Genomic DNA, 17,318 nt, shown 5'->3' with positions numbered 1-17,318 from the left:
TTTGTGAATATAAATAATTACATAATCCTCATTAACATGATTAAAAATGATTCAAAGGGACACTACACACACACACACACACACACATACACAAAAGAAAAAAACATTCTGATTTATTTTGCCCATATCTCAAAACTTTTGGTTTAACAATTATTGAGTTATTGAGTTTGATAGTATAGGTAAACTTGTGTTTCTATATTGAGAGATGACATTTTCAGCATCCACTAATTCCTGCCATTTTACATTTAAAAATTAAGGTACAAATATGTAAGGGACAAATATGTACCTTACACCACGGAAAGCACACAATGTACAATGGAAGGTGCACAATTGTACCTTAAAGGTGCACAATTGTACCTTAAAGATACATTTTTGTACCTTTAAGGGTACATATGCAAAGTTTGTACCTTAGGGAACAAAAATGGACCTGTATTGTACCTCTTTTTCTAACAGTGCAGCGTTTGTTACACTAATCTGATTTTCATCCAACATTTTCTGTAAAATAGGCTGCCTCCAGATATCAAACTGTGACTTAAATCATCTGATTCTAATGCTAAGTCTGAAAAGCAACTTGATATCTCTGCAACTGTGAATTGATTGCACATTACATCAACATGAAAGTGCAGTGTACATGTTAGCTATGCAAATTTACTCTGTAAATGGATAAATGGATTGTGTGAAGCACATACACATCTACATTTAAAGGGATATTTCATCCCAAAATGAAAATTCTGTCATAACTTACTCACCCTTTTGTCATTTAAATACTGTATAACTTTCTTTCTTCTGCAGAACACAAAAGAAGATCATTTGAAGGATAGACTTGTTTGGGTTCTCATATGGCATGTGCATTTACACTCCAAACTACAAGTAAGTATCTGTTTCTGCTTACGGGTTAAACTAGAAAATGTTTTTTATTTGAACTGAGCCTTTTAGGTTAAACAACTCAACAGAGGCTAATTTATAACCCGATATCTGTGTTTATCTATTTTGGACCCAGCGCTGGGTCTGGGCCTTGCACTTTACTAATACTCAAACCAGGCTTCCAACTTCCAACAAAACAATCAACCCCCCCCAAAAAGATTCAAGCAAAACCTCACTTTTTTCCTCATTACAGAAGCTGTTTCAGTCCGATGTATGTTAATATATGTTAACCGCAACTTTTTAAGCATAATTCAAAACTTTTGTTCATGATCCAAGTCCTTGGACAGTTCATGTGAAGGTGTTTTCCTAACAGTCACTCACTTGCAAAATCTGGCATGTGGTTTCAGCCTAAAGAGGAAGAATTAGGATAGATACTGTATTTTAAGGAAGTTGTCAACGTGTTAAATATTACTTCTTGTAATGAGAAAACATTTCCCAAAAACTATATTGCAGTGAAAATAGGCAGAAGACAGAAATCCACCGTCAGCATGAAGGTTTTTTTGTTTCTTCTGGTCATTTTGGCCGCACATGCCAAGGTATTTGAGAGATGTGAACTAGCGAGAGCTCTAAATGCTCGTGGCATGAGTGGCTATGTTGCCAGTCTGGGTGATTGTAAGTAATCCTTTTTAGTGAACAGACAAATGAACTCTTGAAACATGTGGAATATGAATGCATTTGTATAATTTTGTCATATGTATTGCTGTATTCATCTCAAATTTTACATTTCTTTAGACAAGTAGGCTTGTATTTTATCATTTTATTTCGAATTTTATGAATAAATATGTTTTTCTTTACCTTAAGGGGTTTGTCTAACACGATGGGAGTCAAGCTACAATACTGCAGCCACAAATCATAACACAGATGGCTCAACAGACTACGGGATTTTCCAGATCAACAGTCGCTACTGGTGTCATGATGATCACACCCCTGGCCGTACCAGCAATGGCTGTGACATCAACTGCTCACGTAAGAAATTCATTGACAAAAGTAAAAGACAACGATTTTGTGATTTTATATTGTTTTATATTCTCATCTGCCTGCCTGTTACACTCTTAAAAAAAGAATGTGTTAATTATCACACAGTATTTGTGTTATGTTATATAACACATATTTCCCCTGTTTCACAGACAAGGCTTAAGACTAATTTGAGGCTAAAATTAATTTTGAGGCGTCTGAACTTACCAGTAATCTTTTTATTTCTAAGGTATTTTAATAAAAGCGACCTTAATAGCCTGAATTAACTAAGGCATAGTCCTGGTTTAGGCATAGTCCTGGTTTAGGCATACTCCTGGTTTAGGCTAAGCCTTGTCCATGAAACCAGGCCTTTGTGTTATTTTTGTTGATTTTGTTTGAAATAATTAAAATGGGCATAACAAGTTGTGCAAAAGAAGAAATTCTAAAGCCTTTGATAGGCTTGTTTAAGTGTGTTTCAGATCAATTCTGCAGGACACTGGACACCTCAGGAGATAATCTGAGTAGCTCTTTTGTAGTCTGCTCCATTCCGGTTGTTTATTTACTTGCGTTTTTCCCAGTTCTCGTTTTGGTTTAGTTAGACTCTCTTCTTTCTCTTACTCTTCCTCTTCCTCTTCATTAAACAATCCCTGATTATGACCTGTACCTCCTTCTGGTTGTGACAGCCTTTGTGTCATGTATTTACCATTGTTGTTCTTCTTTGCTATAATGTGTAACCTCACCTCTTCCTCTTCCAGAGCTGCTGAGCAATGACATTTCTTTGTCTATTAACTGTGCCAAGATCATAGCGAGACAGCAAGGCATTTCTGCATGGTAAGTTAGATTGACTTTAAGCATTTGTTTTTGTCTGCGGGTCTTTTAAAATATCCATTGAAACTTTTTTAAACCAAATAAATCACCTTTTGTGTTTAGGTACGGCTGGAAGAACCACTGCAAGAACCAAGATGTGAGCCGATATATCGCAGGATGTGGACTTTAACTTTCACACTTTACTTCTTTGGGTCAAATAATGTTACTTTATTTGCAAAGGTGTGATTCACCATATTTTCTATTTCTTCACCATGCATCATTTCAATTTACTACGCTAACCTATAATAAACTTTACTAGCTTGAAATGATACAGTAAAAAAACTTACTATTATTAGTATTATCTATTATGAACAATTACATTTCATCTTAGATTATGTTTAATATAGATAGTATTATGGTCTTACATTTAAAACCTTTCAAAGAATCAAACAGTGTAGAAATCAAAAACTGTACTTTCCTCTTCACAGAACTGTATATTTACTTTAAATGCACAATAAAACTGTATAAACAAATCTCCAATCCCATGTTATATGTTCGAGTTGTCTTGTCTGGTTTTAGTTTTATATTATTTCAAACCTGTTTAAATGTTTCAGAATTAATCAAAATTACAAGTAGACCATGTTTGGTACTGGGTATGAATCAGGTAGTACTCTGAGAACTAGGCAGACATTTTTATCTGTTTGCATTTGCACTGGTCAGAAGCTAGATGTGTCATTCAAACACATGAACACCTGTGTTTTATCGTTGTGTAATTTGTAATAACAGAGATAGAACATATAGTATATTATGTTTGAATATAAAAGTACAGGTTACTTCACAGCTTATAAATCATTATTACCGTCTCACCATTTTTATTTTTCTAAAAGATAAAATAAATGTATAGCCTGCATGTATTCCAGATGGCCTTCTCTGAGTCATCCTCAAATATTTAATAATAAAAGGCTGATGGAGGCTTTAGGATAATGCCTGTTGTTTATTTGAATGATACCCTAATGCAATACAGTAGCTTGTTGAATCAGTCAGTGTACCTATAGGCACTATGTGTGTATGTGTGATACAAAGTACGACTGAGAAACAGTGACTTCAGCTAAAATTATTTGAGCTTTTTTCCCTAAAAACTTAAAAATATATGAAAAAATTGGATAACAGCTTCGTTTACACGATCACACATTAATATTCCTTAATGTTTGTGAAACAATATTTTTCTGTCTAGTATGACTGGAATATTTTCTAAACATTGTATAAAGACAAGAGAGATACAGTATAGCTTGATTTCACATTCACATCATGTTAAAACAGTGAATATTTAATGCTGTGAGGATTAATGATAAATAGTGTTTCAGAAGTGTAATATCACATTTAACAGTAGTTCAACAGATTCATAGCAAATCTCATTAAAATCAAAACCATGACATCAGCAAAAACATTTAGACAATCTAATACAATAAAGTTAATTCGGCTTAATAACACATTAAAAGGTAAAACATATTGTTAGAACTGAAATTGTTATGATTACAGATATACATAGAGTGAACATCATTAAACCACGGTGCTTTTTAGAAAATTCTAAATCAAACTTTAAAGGTAGCAAACAAAACAGAAATAAAACGTAATGGTAGTATTACATAAAAAACATAGCATTTTGGGTCAATCTGAGAGGAATCTGAAAAGAATCCTTAAAAGTAAATAAAACAGATCTGCCATACTTATAAAAGTCTTAAGAAAGAAAGTAATCTGGATCCAGACAGTATTATTGTAATGTTTGGAATTAAACGTCCATGATGATGAAGAGATAAAATTAAAAACATGATGAAAATCACATAAAACAAAGCTGTAAATGATTGTCTGCTGTTCAAATATTACATTATCTATCAAGTTTCCCCCAGGACACAAAAAGACTTTGGATTTTATAGCAATCTTACCTACTATATGCACCATGGGTGGGTAGTTATATACTGAACACAATATACAAATATATAAAACAAAACAGAAACCATGTAAAACAATAAATATATAAATGAAAAAGTATTTTTCCACAAAATGTATATTATTCAGTGTACAAACCTTGACTTAAAATGATTCTCTACTGTAGAGTATTAAGTAAAGACAATGTTAGTGCCGACGAGTCCTGAACAAATCCAATCAGAGTGTGTTTAATAAAAAACATCAAGACTCTGTAACAGTCTGTGTTTTAGGTAAATAAAGATCCTCATCTGACAGTTAACTTGCCTACCTCGACAAGTATAAAGGTGCTGAGAGGATAATCCACATAACTAATATCAGCAGAATAACTGCTATGAAGTCTGTGCTGATGGTGAGGATTGAAATTGTTTTGAATTGTATGACCAAACGTAGACATGTTTGCAGTATTTCCATGTTTTACAGAAAATATCCAAAGATTTTAGTTCTCTGCACCCGCAGGCAGACACAAACAGCAGCAATCCTCCACACTACTTATTGCTAGTCTCAGAAAAACTTCATCACGACACTCAATGTACCCCCTAGCTTTTTGTTCACGGGTTAAAAAAACACTGCCACCTGCATTCTGTTTCAAATCTGTGTGCTGTTGTGTTGGGCATAAGAGTGTTTTTTGGATTAACAAACAAAATGAATGATCTATGTTCTATGGAGTCTGTCTCTAATCAAACTGGATAATTAAGGCCCTAAATTCATAGCCGGACTGCAGGCCTTCCCGCCAAGTGTTTTGAAGGAACAATCCAATCGTTCATGTCTTATTGCGAGTGAACATGCGCTCGCCCCTCAGGGTGAGATGCTGAAGCTGGTACTGCAGCACCTCCGTGTCCGCTGGCTCCCTGAGACTCATCTTGTCCAGGTTGAGGTAGTCCAGAGACTTTGAATGCATCCGCTTGCTCTTCAAAAGGCAGACTGGAAGGGGACCACGTAAAGCATTGCTGGACTCCCCTGCCACCATGGATTTCAAGCAACTTTCACCCGAACTCGGCATGCGTCGTCTCCTGCGCCCGTTGATTGCTGGGATGTCATACGGTTGGTAGTAGCGGCTTTTGGTTTTGTAAATCCGAGAGGTCCTGTGGAGACCTAAATCCACAGGCTTTTTCACGGGGCTGGACGAGTCCTCTGTGTGGCTTTTCTCTGGACTGGACCACTTGTTGGCTAATTTAAGAAGCTCCTCACCAGTAGTGAAACCCACCATATAATTTGAATTGATGTGAAGGATTTGGTATCCTGAGACAGTACTTTTAATGGGGGAGCAGGGAGTGCTGGAGCAGCGGGGCTTGTCGGCCTCAGGTTTTAAGGTGGTTTTGACGTCAGCAGCAGGTAGAATGGATACGGGTGTCCTGGACACTCCACTGACATCCATCTCCATCTTTAATGACATGACCTGGCTGAAACAATGAGAAAGCGGGACAGGATAAAAATAACTGTATATGTTATATTTGCTAACTTGCTAACCATGCTCAAATGTGTCCTGGTTGGAGGACCCCTTACACTGTAAGGGAGACATTAATAATGTGTAGTACTTGGGGTCCTACAGGACAGGTCCAGGAGTCAAGGACATACTGCAATATGTGATACAATTCTTAAATGTTGCAATATAATGTCACGAGATGTGACGAGATTTCCAGTTTGGGTTTGTGAATCCTGTGTGCAGATATTCTGTGTTTACAGTAAAGCTAGTGATTAACTATGTTTACAGCCAACCAAAATAAACTGAAAATATGAATAGCTTTTCTTACTCAATCTACTCGATTTTGGTTTTGTGGTTCTGTATTGTAAATGATAGTCTCGCTAAATGGTATAAATTAAACTTTAAGATCCTATTTAGATTATGATCATTTTTGTCATTATTCTGTCTCACATTGGATTGAAATGTTGGCAAGTACTTTTTTACTGTTGCTTTTTATTACATGAATGAAATGAGATTGACATTTTGTTTGGGGTGAGAAAGAATGTCAACCGTTGGCCCACCTAAGATACACATCGACACAAAATGTACTGATGTTAAAATGTATAAGGCCGCATGTTTACACGATGCTTTACTCGCATGACCGTTTTTATAAATAGGGGGAAATCAAGAAATATCCACCTGTATTCTTTCATTAACATCTGTCGTTTTATTTGTACAGTACATAACAGTGGCACTTTAACACAGTGAAGAGCTTTACTTTGCCGACGCAAAATGAATGTCGATTCGTACCAGAGGGTTTAGTAGGACCTCTGTGAAGGATGAGCAGGTTTGATCCTCTTTCTCCTCCTGCGGATGATGCTCAACGCGAGAGACTCAAACACTGCGCTTTACGCAAATAAAGATGCTTCAACAGACAGCATCAATCGTCATGTATAAAGTAAAAGAAACAACACCATCATTTGGATACACAACCATCATTCTGTCCACTATCATCTTTCTTTGGGTCTGTGTCAGATCCACTGCCACCATTTCGCGATTTACAGCAACACGGAATTTAAACATCACAACCCCGCCGTAAACACACTCGCGCGCTCTATTCACTGATTCTGCGGGTATGTGAATGATCTGACGGTGAATGAAATGAAGCAAATCGTGTAAATTCAAACCTGTTCATCAAAAGCTCACACCTGGGCTTGACTGAACCACACCAGAGATTCCTGACAGCGCTCAGCGTCAATGGCGTCACCGATCACGTGCCACGAACTGCTTGACGCTAGTCACGTGATTTGCGCCGCATGAAAGTGATTTTGTTATTACTGATTTAATTTTATATCATTTTTTTATGACAACTAATAATACAAATGTATGGTCTAATACTTATTATGCTTAAATACACATTATATATTAATAATAGGTGTACATCACTGTAAAAAAATGGCCTCAATTTAAAGGGCCGGTGTCCCAGACAGGGATTAGGTTAAACCAGAGCTGTGTCTGAAATCGCTCCCTATCTCCTGTATAGTAGTGTTGTCCGAAACCTGAGTGAACTACTTCATTCCCTAAATTCGTTCCCTACATTTTTTATGTACACTCGCTCATTCACTGCCTGTGGCCGAAATAGCCCTCTACACCCTAGTGCACTATTTGAGGGCACATCTATTTTTATTGGTGTCCGAATTCATAGTGGACATTATTAAGGGCACTAATTCAATCCCACAATGCATCATAACAACGAGTGTACAACCGATTTACACTCACGGCTATCTTGCCATATGTGATAATCGTGCTGATATCTGGAATGGGAATTTGGACTATTCAAAACTAACTTATAACTAGTGCCGTGAGGTTTTTTATACTTAAACGGCTTGCTGCCATAACTCTCGTCTTCCTTTCAGCCGAGGCAAAACGCATCTCAAACAAGCCCAAAGTTAATGAGAACGTGACGTATTTTGACACGAGCGTGACACTTTGACGTCACACTCGGATGTGGGCGGGGTAGATTTCCACCGCACGCTGCTGCGCTGTTTCTCAAACAGGAAGACGCTCCAGAAAAATGTGAATATGTTGTTTATGACAAGACTGCAATGAATATGTTATACATTAACTGGAATAAATTCTGTTTCTTATCATTTGTTGTTGCACTCGCCGCTGTCCTTTATAATCTGGAACATTCAGATACAGACGAAGTCTTCCCAAGGTAACAAAATAGGTTTAAGTTTCTTCTACTGACAATATTGCTGTAAATCTTTGTTTGTAACCGGCTGAGGCTCGTCTGGCTCTTGATCACATGCAGGACATGCTGGTAGAAATTGCGTAGAGCTACTGCTGGTGTATCTAACATCTGCATCGATCCTTTAAGAACAGTTACAGCTGTTTAAAACTGCAGTGTCATGCTGACTCTCGTTTGACATCTCTCTCCTTTAACAGAATGGATCTGAATGCGAAGGCAGAGATTTACCGTCAGAAAAACAAAACGTGTTTTATTCTCGGCGCTTCTGGGGAAAGTGGAAAGGTGCTACTGAACGAAATCAAGAAGAGCAACATATTCTCCAAGATCACTCTCATTGGACGAAGGGAGTTACAATTTGACAACGACACCTATGAAAATCTGGTAATGTCTCAAGTCTTTGTTAAGTTAACCTATATGACCCTCTTAAACTATTCAGCCAGAAGCCACACTTAAAAAAAATAGTAGTATTTACAAACATGCCTTACAATAAAACGTTACTTGTGTCCATTTTGCGACAAAATAAAGATTTTTTTTTAAAGATATGTCACTTATAAGTGTTTTCAGTTAAGCTCTTACATTTATTTGAGTCTAGGACCAGTCTTAAGCCCTAAACGGGAAACCATCCCATAACAGTTTTTTAGATAATTTCATTGTTGTAGAAAATAAGTGGTTGTGCAAAGAAACTAACATCATTGAGTCACACTTGATTCAGATAAATAAAACATAATCTCCCCATCATGTTTTTTTTCTGTAACTCTGGCTACATGAGCAGAAAAAATGGAGAAACAATATTTCAAAATCTTTAATATTGCCAAAGAAGCAGGTAACAGCAGTGACAAACATTGTGCATGTGTTCTTTAAATAAATGCAAAAAAAAAGATGAAAATATATTAAATCATGTATGTGTATTTATAAAGTCAATGGGTAACCTAATAACGTGGTCGAAGTGTAAATGACACGAAAAAAAGAAATACATATAAAGATGTCCGACCATAACATAAGTGGACATTTCTGTTGAATGAGTGCAGTGCAAAGAAAGAGAGAGAGAGAGAAAATCACTTTTAAAAATGTTCCATTTCCGAGTCCTTTAATCAGCATCCTTATTTGCTGTAGTTTTTAGAGAGGCGCTAATTTTTATAGACTGAAAATATACACCGTAGACTCAATTATCCTCCAATTCATTTATTTACAATATTTACTATACTGTATAAGCACAACTCTCTAAAATGTGTTAAAATGAAAATCTTTCGTCTGTTCATTTGCTTTATGTTCTTTAGGTGCAGAAAGTAGTTGATTTTGAAAAGCTGGATGAGTATGCTGAAGCGTTTCAGGACCATGATGTTGGATACTGCTGTCTAGGAACAACCAAAGCCAAAGCAGGAGCTGTATGTTTACATGGCATGCTTAAATGAATAATTAACCCAAATAATACTTTTAATCACTTTGATGTCATTCAAAAGATAAATAAACATTTCAGTTACAATGCAAGTTAATAAATTCTTAAACTTTGTTGAGTATGTTAAAAGAAATCCTATAAAGTTGTACACAAATCTGATACCCTTTTTAAAACCCTAACAACCTAATTTCCTTTCAATGATAAAAGCGAGTGAATTTTTGCTACAGGAAGGGTTTGTGCGTGTGGATCATGACTACGTACTCAAAGCAGCTGAACTTGCTAAAGCAGGAGGTTGCTCTCACTTTCATCTAGAATCCTCCAAAGGAGCAGACAAAACCAGCAGCTTTCTCTACCTGAAAACTAAGGTACAACAGAGGCTTCCATATTGTAGAAATATCACTGGATATTTGATGGAGCTTTGTATGACGGAACCTGCTGTTTTCAGGGACAGGTTGAAGCAGACATTGAGGTTGTAGGTTTTGAGTGTCTCTCCATCTATCGACCAGCGTGAGTTACTCAACTTCTTTTTTCCTGAAATGACTGCAACAAATTTCCCATGTAGCTCTGAAACTGAGTTTATACATTTTGTATGTTTTGCATGTGCGTTTGTAGTTTTTAAAATCATCAAATACCCTGTCATTACTTTTTTATGTCTATTTAGGGTGTTATTGGTGGACAGACAGGAGAGCAGGCCTGCTGAGTGGATGGCCAGGAAATTTCTTGGTCCTCTTTCCTCTTTATTTCCTACTGCACTGTCAATCCCCATCACGTCATTGGCAAGAGCTATGGTAGTCAACACACTAAAAGAGGGAGAACAGAAAGTAGAAATTCTTGAAAACAAGGCCATATACGATCTTGGGAAAACCTAAAGGAAGAATATTTTTTTTCTAAAGTGCAATTCTACCGTGGTGTAATTTAGAATAACAAGCCATAGATTGTTTAAAGCTGTTTTAAATGGAATTTGAAACATTTTAACATAAAAAAGAAAGATACATACTGTTTTTGTACTACACATGGGTTTATGTTTTGTTTTTATGTCTTCTACTCGGATGCGTTGTTATATAAATGCACAATTATACAATTAATATAGCTGTAAACAGTGATTATGGGTTCAAGGCAAATAAGGGCACAAGGGGAAATACTACATATGTGGACATCCCTTTTGATAATCTTTCGAAAAGCAGTTTCCAAAGCAGGCAAAAGTACTTGAATAATAATAAAATTATTTATGCATGTCTAATTGGGATGATTACTGTTGTATTTATTGATGCGGCATAGAGGAATGATTTGGTCAACTAACACAAAAAAATTCTGTTACATCATTCATTACACATAGATATAGCCAAACATCACTTGACACTTGGATTATAGAAGTTCTACCTTAATCCTTTTTACATTTGCAGATACTGATGATAACGTTCACTCATTAGCATGTAAATTACAAACCCAAAAGCATTAACAGAGTTAGTTGTAACACAGACTGCAAAAAGATGGATGGCGTGACGCCGCTTCCTTCCATTGTAATGAAATGAGTGTAAAACACAGAAGAAATCGTCAGTGGAGCTAGGAGGCGGAGCTGCGGTATCAAACTTCTGCCCAAAACTCTCACACGCCCAATCAACCACGCCCCCTCAACTTCTCATTTGTCTGCCCGAAGCTTGCTTCAAAAAGATAAATACAACAACTAACGACTTAATCGTTAGAATTAAATAAAGCAAAGGTTGGTTATATCTTCAATCTCCTCTCAAACCACCAACAGTCGCTCAGAGAAGCTGTCAATTACAACTGTCAATCATAATAACACGCCCCGTTTTTATAGCATCAAGCTACTAGCTAAAATCAAACTTATCATAAAATTAACAATTTAACATAAATCAGCGTGATGATAACTACCTTAAATGATCAAAACCATCTTTCAGAAAAATTTCCTTTGTCCCATTTGTTTAAAAGGAGAGGGCTGACATCAGTGCTTATACAGACCGTTTAAAGACTTGTCTGCTCTTTCAGCTCATTCTTCATTCCACTGGCTGCCGTTACCGTGTCTCCCAAAGTAAGATCACACATTATCTGATGCATGGACTTTAACTTGGCAACTCTGATGTTCCTTTCAACTATAGTGATGTGGCAGTTTTCCTAAAATCTCCCGATCCCAGACTGCAACATTTTCTTTGGTTTTTACGAAGACATAATTGGGGCCAATCCCATTTCTACCCATTCGTTATGCAAGTTCACGTGAAGAAGTTTGTGTAACCGATTCTGTTTTAGTTGCAGGGGTAGGGCCAGATAGTCTTCAAACCAAGATTTTTCAGGGCCTCGCTTCAAACAAAGGTTTGAAGTGATTGGTCAACACTAGACATTTAACATAATCAATGCCAACTGTACTGCCATAGCGAGGAAATACATGTATGGAGTAATTTTGATCCAAATTGAGATGTATGTTTGGTCATGAGGTCTGATCACATCGCCGTAGATACTGTGAGTCACAGTCATAGCAATACGACCAGAAGAATAAAAAGTATTCTCAATATACAGAAAGTTTTTGTGAAAATACAGTACGTGTGAAAGTGAGTTTTTCTTCATTTTGTACACATGGTTACTGAAATGACTTCAGTGACAGTGAAGGGAAAGTGCAAATTCTGTTTAATGGGGCCCCAGAAAATGCTGCAGTTATTCAATATTCAGAAAAGCATTCAAATTAATGTCATGATCATTCCAGATTAATCCACTTTTAAATGTAACAATCTTCAGTCAGATTAAGTGGAATGGAAATTCTAAATGTAAAATTAGATTGTAATAAAAATATAAATATTTTTGGTGTCTCCTGTTTTTTAAAAGATGATCCTTTTAATATTGAAGGAGATTGTAGATGATTGTTTTCAGTTAAAGCAATGACAACATAGTTTAAAACATATGAAACTACATTATGTCATTAAGTAAAACCCAATAATTGTGGTTCATTGGTTCTTTATTAATATATATATTTATATACATACATATAGGAATTGTCCATGACCTTGGGAATGTTGAGCAGAACTTAACAAGTCATGTGTTTGTTAGCCTCTTCTTTCGGTGTCCGCTTACTTTTCAATCCGCTTTGTTGGGTGAAGGTTTGTAGATGTTACCGTTCTGAGATGGTGTGGTCTTATTTTCCACAGTAAGGGGTTGATATGCCGGTGGATTGTGGTTGTTTTTTTATAGTGCAGTCGTAACATTCAGCTGCTGAAGGAATGGAGAAGCCAACAGCAGTTTTGGGCTGCTCATTCTCATAGTCTTGATGTACATTTTTGCTGTCGCTTTTATTACGGTCTGAAACTTCTTTCAGTTTTCTAGCTGGACAAGAATCTTGAACTGAAGATAAAAACACAATAAACATTTTAGTTTTGTAGGATTGACTGGATTCCCACATTTTTTTGACCAATTACTTTTTAAGTCTACTGATGCGTTTATTGTTAGATCCACTTGTTCTACATGTTTTTTCCACATATGAACATACCTGAAGCACTCTTCTCCGGTGAGGATGTTGGTGTCCTCTTGCCAAGAGACTGGGTGAATGGACAGGGCAAAACCTTTGCTGGAGTATATGTGTTCAAAGGAACTTTCTTTGTTTGTACAGCTGGATGTTACATGAATGAATAAAATCAGTTTCATATATAATACTATTGTATTTAATAAGTTGAATACATTGTGAGGCAGTTGGTGAGCATTTGTGTCATCAGTACCTGGAGAGGATGCAGATATGTCCAGTACTTGATCATGAAACATGGCGATGGAGGATAGGAAGTCATCCACTTGTTTGAGAGACAGGGAATTATGGAGGGTCTCCAATGGGCAGATTGAAGGAACCATGGAGTACAGCTCGAAGCCTTTAATAAAACAGACAGCGTGAGCAGAGAAAAATAAATCATCTGGCCTTGAATAATAATTTGGGTCCATCTGATGGACGGAATCATGACAAATATATAAGTGTCTGCTGACTAAGAAAATTACACCAAGAAATTGCAAATTCTGTACGCTATCAAACATGAGTCTGAGGTCTAGAGGCAGACAAGTCATTAAAACCTTGAAGTAAAATGATAATCTGTCTGTTTTTTACAAATTTGACTCATCGACTTGTTAGTGTTTCCTTGCAGCACATGAAAGACAAAGCTTGATGAATTATTCTAATTAATAACAAGAATAATAATAAAACTGTATTAGTTTAACTGTAATCTCACGTAGCCAGACCTTCAAACAGAAGATCTGGAACTTATCGCCTCTTTCTTTGGCCAGGGTGCGCCCAATAGGCCATATGACTGACAGGTAAAAGCAACCAATCACGTTTCGTCTTGAGCCATGTTAATGTTTAGAGGCATGGAAATGTCCCGCAGTAACAGACAGGTGTAAATTCACGAACATGTCAAAACTTAACGGCAACAAATTATTATAAGTTCATGCCGTGAATGATTGTCGATGAATTCTTTTAGCAACCGTTGTAAACACGACCGCTTACTTCTAGATCAGAAGTGTTGTGTTTTTCCAAGGGCTTGTTAAAGAACGCAAAACTCATGTCTACTGGAAAGTAGATTAGTGAAATTCAACTAATCAGATGACGACTTCGAACGTGCTGAAGTGTTTCCAGAAAAGTGTGCCATATGCATCAGACGTTCAGCCAACGGATCGTGGGCGTGACGTCCGAGACTAGTATAACTGTAGACTCTTAGTTGCTGACACAATGTTAAAATGTACTGCATTATCACAGATGTGTGAAATATCACATGATAACAATAACAATGCAAAATCAAGGTCTGTTTTTTTATTTGTTTAATGAATATTTTTGGAAACTAGTATGTAATGCAAAATAATTGTTTGCAACTGTAAGTAATAAAATGCCTTATTGCTCTTTATTACTACAAGTAGAGAACCATGTGGAACTAAAACGAGGCAAAAGCCTAAAGACTCAATACAAATTTGATCTGGAATCTACACAAGTGTTGGGGCCGAGGCCAAAATGAAATCAACAGTAATAGAAAAATATATTGTGTAAATTATGTGCACTTACCACTGAACATATTCACTGACCCGTTTAGAAAAGCGTTTTAAAAGAAAAAAAGAAACAATAAAAATGATCCGGCAAAAGTTTACACTTGACACGCCAATTATAATTTAAATGAGAAGACAGAAACAGTACAATGGCACTATAACACAATACTTTTTAAAGTATGTAGTCTTGCTGCTTTTAAAGCATTCTATGTTTTTCATAACATATACATGAATTAACCAGCAGATGTCCTCAGTCTGCAATGTTTCATTTTACAATTTGATTCAAAGTTTGAAAACTGCTGTTTTCTTATACTCTCTATCACTAAATCACTTAAGATGCACAATTTTGCAACTTGAGTAAAGTCAAAAACCAGCACATGAATAACCACAGTCACTGTGTACATCTGAGATTTTTGACTTCTTATTTGAATAATATAGCTAGAATTGATAAATCTAGTATAATAATGACATACTTTGAACAATATTTATGTTGTGTATTTTATTTAATGTTTTTTTAGTGTTTTCAACTCATACAGTGTGTAGTTATTTGTGTTTAACAAAATACTGGAAATCTGTTACAGTTCTGAGCAGAGGTTGAGCAAATATTGTTATAATATTCCTATTGATGAATTCACAACATTCAGTAACTTCCAAAAAGTAGCCGCTACTAAAACAATCAATACTATGATTTCTAGAAGATTTCACAAGGGAAGCTTGACAACACTAATGTGACCAAACACAAGGGTATGCACTGACATCACTTTCCCACATGAACACGCCCCCTTGAGTGGCAAAGCACTCAACAAAATGGCTGCTTTCAATAGGAGAAAGAAATAAATCGTCACTAAAACACACAATTATTTGCTGAAAATAAAAGCAGTTGGACTTGATGGTGATTCTTGTATAGGGATCAAGTATCCATGTTCACTGAAATGTTTTTCCGGAATTGCGCTTAATGATATTTATTATGCAACCGATTTCAAAGCAATGCCTGAAGTAAAAATGTTCTACTCGAGCAAAACACGTTAAGTGGTTTAATAAACCGAAACTTACACAATTTAAATAGCCCTTCTAAATGTTTATCTTAAGTTTGTATGAAATGATCTGCTTAGAATGCTAAAAGAAATACATTTAAGCAACATAAAAAGGTGGATGGAGTAGATAGGTAACACTTTTAAGGTATGGTTCAACAAAAACAACTTACATGACCTGCGTCTGATATAAAATGGCTAGCAAACATCCACGCTTCAGTATTCCATTTGTTTTAGCAAATTGCAGCAATACATTTGCTATTTTTCTACCCTTCGACGTCTTAAGGATAACATGCCGTTTCATCCATTCTGACATCTTTACAGTCTTAAATGTGCTGGCTTCTCAAGCTTAACATTTTGTTTTGTTGTCAATCGGCATGAACTTGCATAATGTGAACAACACAAAGGGATTAATGTGATGATGTGTTGTGTGCTCTGGCTGTAGTTCCAGCCCCCCTGCACGCCTCCAGGCGCTCGTCTTTTTCCGGAAATATATATATATATTCCTTTTATATATTTATCTCTTCGAAGCGTATTTGGTTTGATCAAAGTATGCAATACTACTGTATAGGTGCTCAAGATAAAGTGCAAGTGTGAGGGTACAAACTAGCCGCCGGTAGCTACTGTTCATCAACATGCCAGTAAAATAAGCTTCTTATTGACATGGATTCTGAAACTGTATTTTATTGTGTGACCGCCTTATTCCTGTGTACTGAGGGGAGGGAGGGGGGCGTGGGGACTAGATCCAAACAAAACCCTAAAAAATCATATAAATAATGAATGTGAGTGCAAAACCTGCAATGGGAATTGAACAAAAGCAAACATACCATTGGTTGGGTGGCGCGCAAATGAGATAGAAAATCTTTTTACAGCAGAACCACGTGTAGCCTCTGAGAAAAAGAAAAACAGGCATCTGAAATGGCTAACAGAGAGGAAATAAAGAAGGGCAAACAAGAAAGCAGGTGTTCGTGCTCATGCAGGAGAGATGTTTAGGAAAAAAACAGAAGACAGCTTGTGGTTAGTGGGTTAAAGTGTTGACGGCTACAGAAGAGATCGATGAGAAACCTTTCTGCTCGTGAAAACAAACCAACTGATATCAGGTGTTCTAGTAACTTTCTAGCACGTTGACGTATAATGCCATTTCAACTGCCACACCACAAGAAAACATATAAAAAGGAAACACATTCTACCCTAAATATAAGAGCCAGATGCACCTAAACATTTTCATATCTATGATCAAACACAAAGACACCACAAACTAACACTGCACTGAAGATTCAGAGGTTTTGATCCAAAGAGACAAGAACAAACAAAGAAAAGATTCAATTACAGCCACTAGTGTCTATTCATTTAAATACAGTACAGTACACCCTGAATGGTAAAAAGGCTCAAGCAGACCTGCCAACCTCAGAAAACCTTTAGGAAGCGTTTGAGCACCTGTGTGAAGCATCTGACTTCAGTTGAGATGTCATTTGTTCCATCATTCATCACTTCTTCTTGCAGTGGCACTTAATCTTGACTGATTTGCCTCATAGCTTGCCGACTTGG

The 17,318-nt window shown here is 36.5% G+C and overlaps 4 protein-coding genes across 10 annotated transcripts in view; 2 read left to right on the top strand and 2 right to left on the bottom strand.

Moving 5' to 3' along the window:
• Positions 1 to 1,342: 1,342 nt before the first annotated feature.
• Positions 1,343 to 3,218, top strand: LOC130411678 (lysozyme C-like). The gene is made up of 4 exons (XM_056736484.1): positions 1,343 to 1,536; positions 1,726 to 1,890; positions 2,634 to 2,709; positions 2,809 to 3,218. Exons 1-4 carry the CDS (start codon positions 1,413 to 1,415, stop codon positions 2,873 to 2,875), a joined length of 432 nt encoding a protein of 143 aa, XP_056592462.1. The 5' UTR covers positions 1,343 to 1,412; the 3' UTR covers positions 2,876 to 3,218.
• Positions 3,219 to 3,991: 773 nt separating this feature from the next.
• Positions 3,992 to 7,399, bottom strand: macir (macrophage immunometabolism regulator). 3 transcript variants are annotated; one of them, XM_056736541.1, is made up of 2 exons: positions 7,282 to 7,399; positions 3,992 to 6,071 (listed from the first exon to the last, which is right to left on the bottom strand). In XM_056736541.1, the coding sequence occupies exon 2, from the start codon at positions 6,062 to 6,064 to the stop codon at positions 5,432 to 5,434; it is 633 nt and encodes a 210-aa protein (XP_056592519.1). In that variant the 5' UTR covers positions 6,065 to 6,071; positions 7,282 to 7,399; the 3' UTR covers positions 3,992 to 5,431. The 3 variants fall into 3 exon arrangements, with proteins under 3 accessions (XP_056592519.1, XP_056592518.1, XP_056592520.1); XM_056736540.1 differs by having other exon boundaries at positions 7,261 to 7,338; XM_056736542.1 differs by lacking the exon at positions 7,282 to 7,399 and adding an exon at positions 6,884 to 7,247.
• Positions 7,400 to 8,056: 657 nt separating this feature from the next.
• htatip2 (HIV-1 Tat interactive protein 2) lies at positions 8,057 to 10,960 on the top strand. Of its 2 annotated transcripts, XM_056737012.1 has the most exons (7): positions 8,057 to 8,149; positions 8,270 to 8,291; positions 8,522 to 8,705; positions 9,602 to 9,709; positions 9,948 to 10,085; positions 10,166 to 10,227; positions 10,382 to 10,960. In XM_056737012.1, the coding sequence occupies exons 3-7, from the start codon at positions 8,523 to 8,525 to the stop codon at positions 10,587 to 10,589; spliced, it is 699 nt and encodes a 232-aa protein (XP_056592990.1). In that variant the 5' UTR covers positions 8,057 to 8,149; positions 8,270 to 8,291; position 8,522; the 3' UTR covers positions 10,590 to 10,960. The 2 variants fall into 2 exon arrangements, with proteins under 2 accessions (XP_056592990.1, XP_056592989.1); XM_056737011.1 differs by having other exon boundaries at positions 8,072 to 8,291.
• A 1,383-nt stretch (positions 10,961 to 12,343) lies between these two features.
• Positions 12,344 to 17,318, bottom strand: part of ppip5k2 (diphosphoinositol pentakisphosphate kinase 2) — a 45,996-nt gene continuing 41,021 nt past the window's right edge. For all 4 annotated transcript variants that reach the window (XM_056737007.1, XM_056737008.1, XM_056737010.1 and 1 more), the window contains 3 exons: positions 13,440 to 13,583; positions 13,214 to 13,333; positions 12,344 to 13,068 (listed from right to left, as the gene is read on the bottom strand). In XM_056737007.1, the coding sequence (XP_056592985.1) occupies positions 12,863 to 13,068; positions 13,214 to 13,333; positions 13,440 to 13,583 (470 nt within the window). In that variant the 3' untranslated portion in view covers positions 12,344 to 12,862. The remainder of the gene's footprint in view (positions 13,069 to 13,213; positions 13,334 to 13,439; positions 13,584 to 17,318) is intronic.

The sequence above is a fragment of the Triplophysa dalaica genome, chromosome 22 (assembly GCF_015846415.1).
Source record: "Triplophysa dalaica isolate WHDGS20190420 chromosome 22, ASM1584641v1, whole genome shotgun sequence".
Lineage (NCBI taxonomy): Eukaryota > Metazoa > Chordata > Actinopteri > Cypriniformes > Nemacheilidae > Triplophysa > Triplophysa dalaica.
This window is presented reverse-complemented; position numbering and strand designations above follow the sequence as displayed.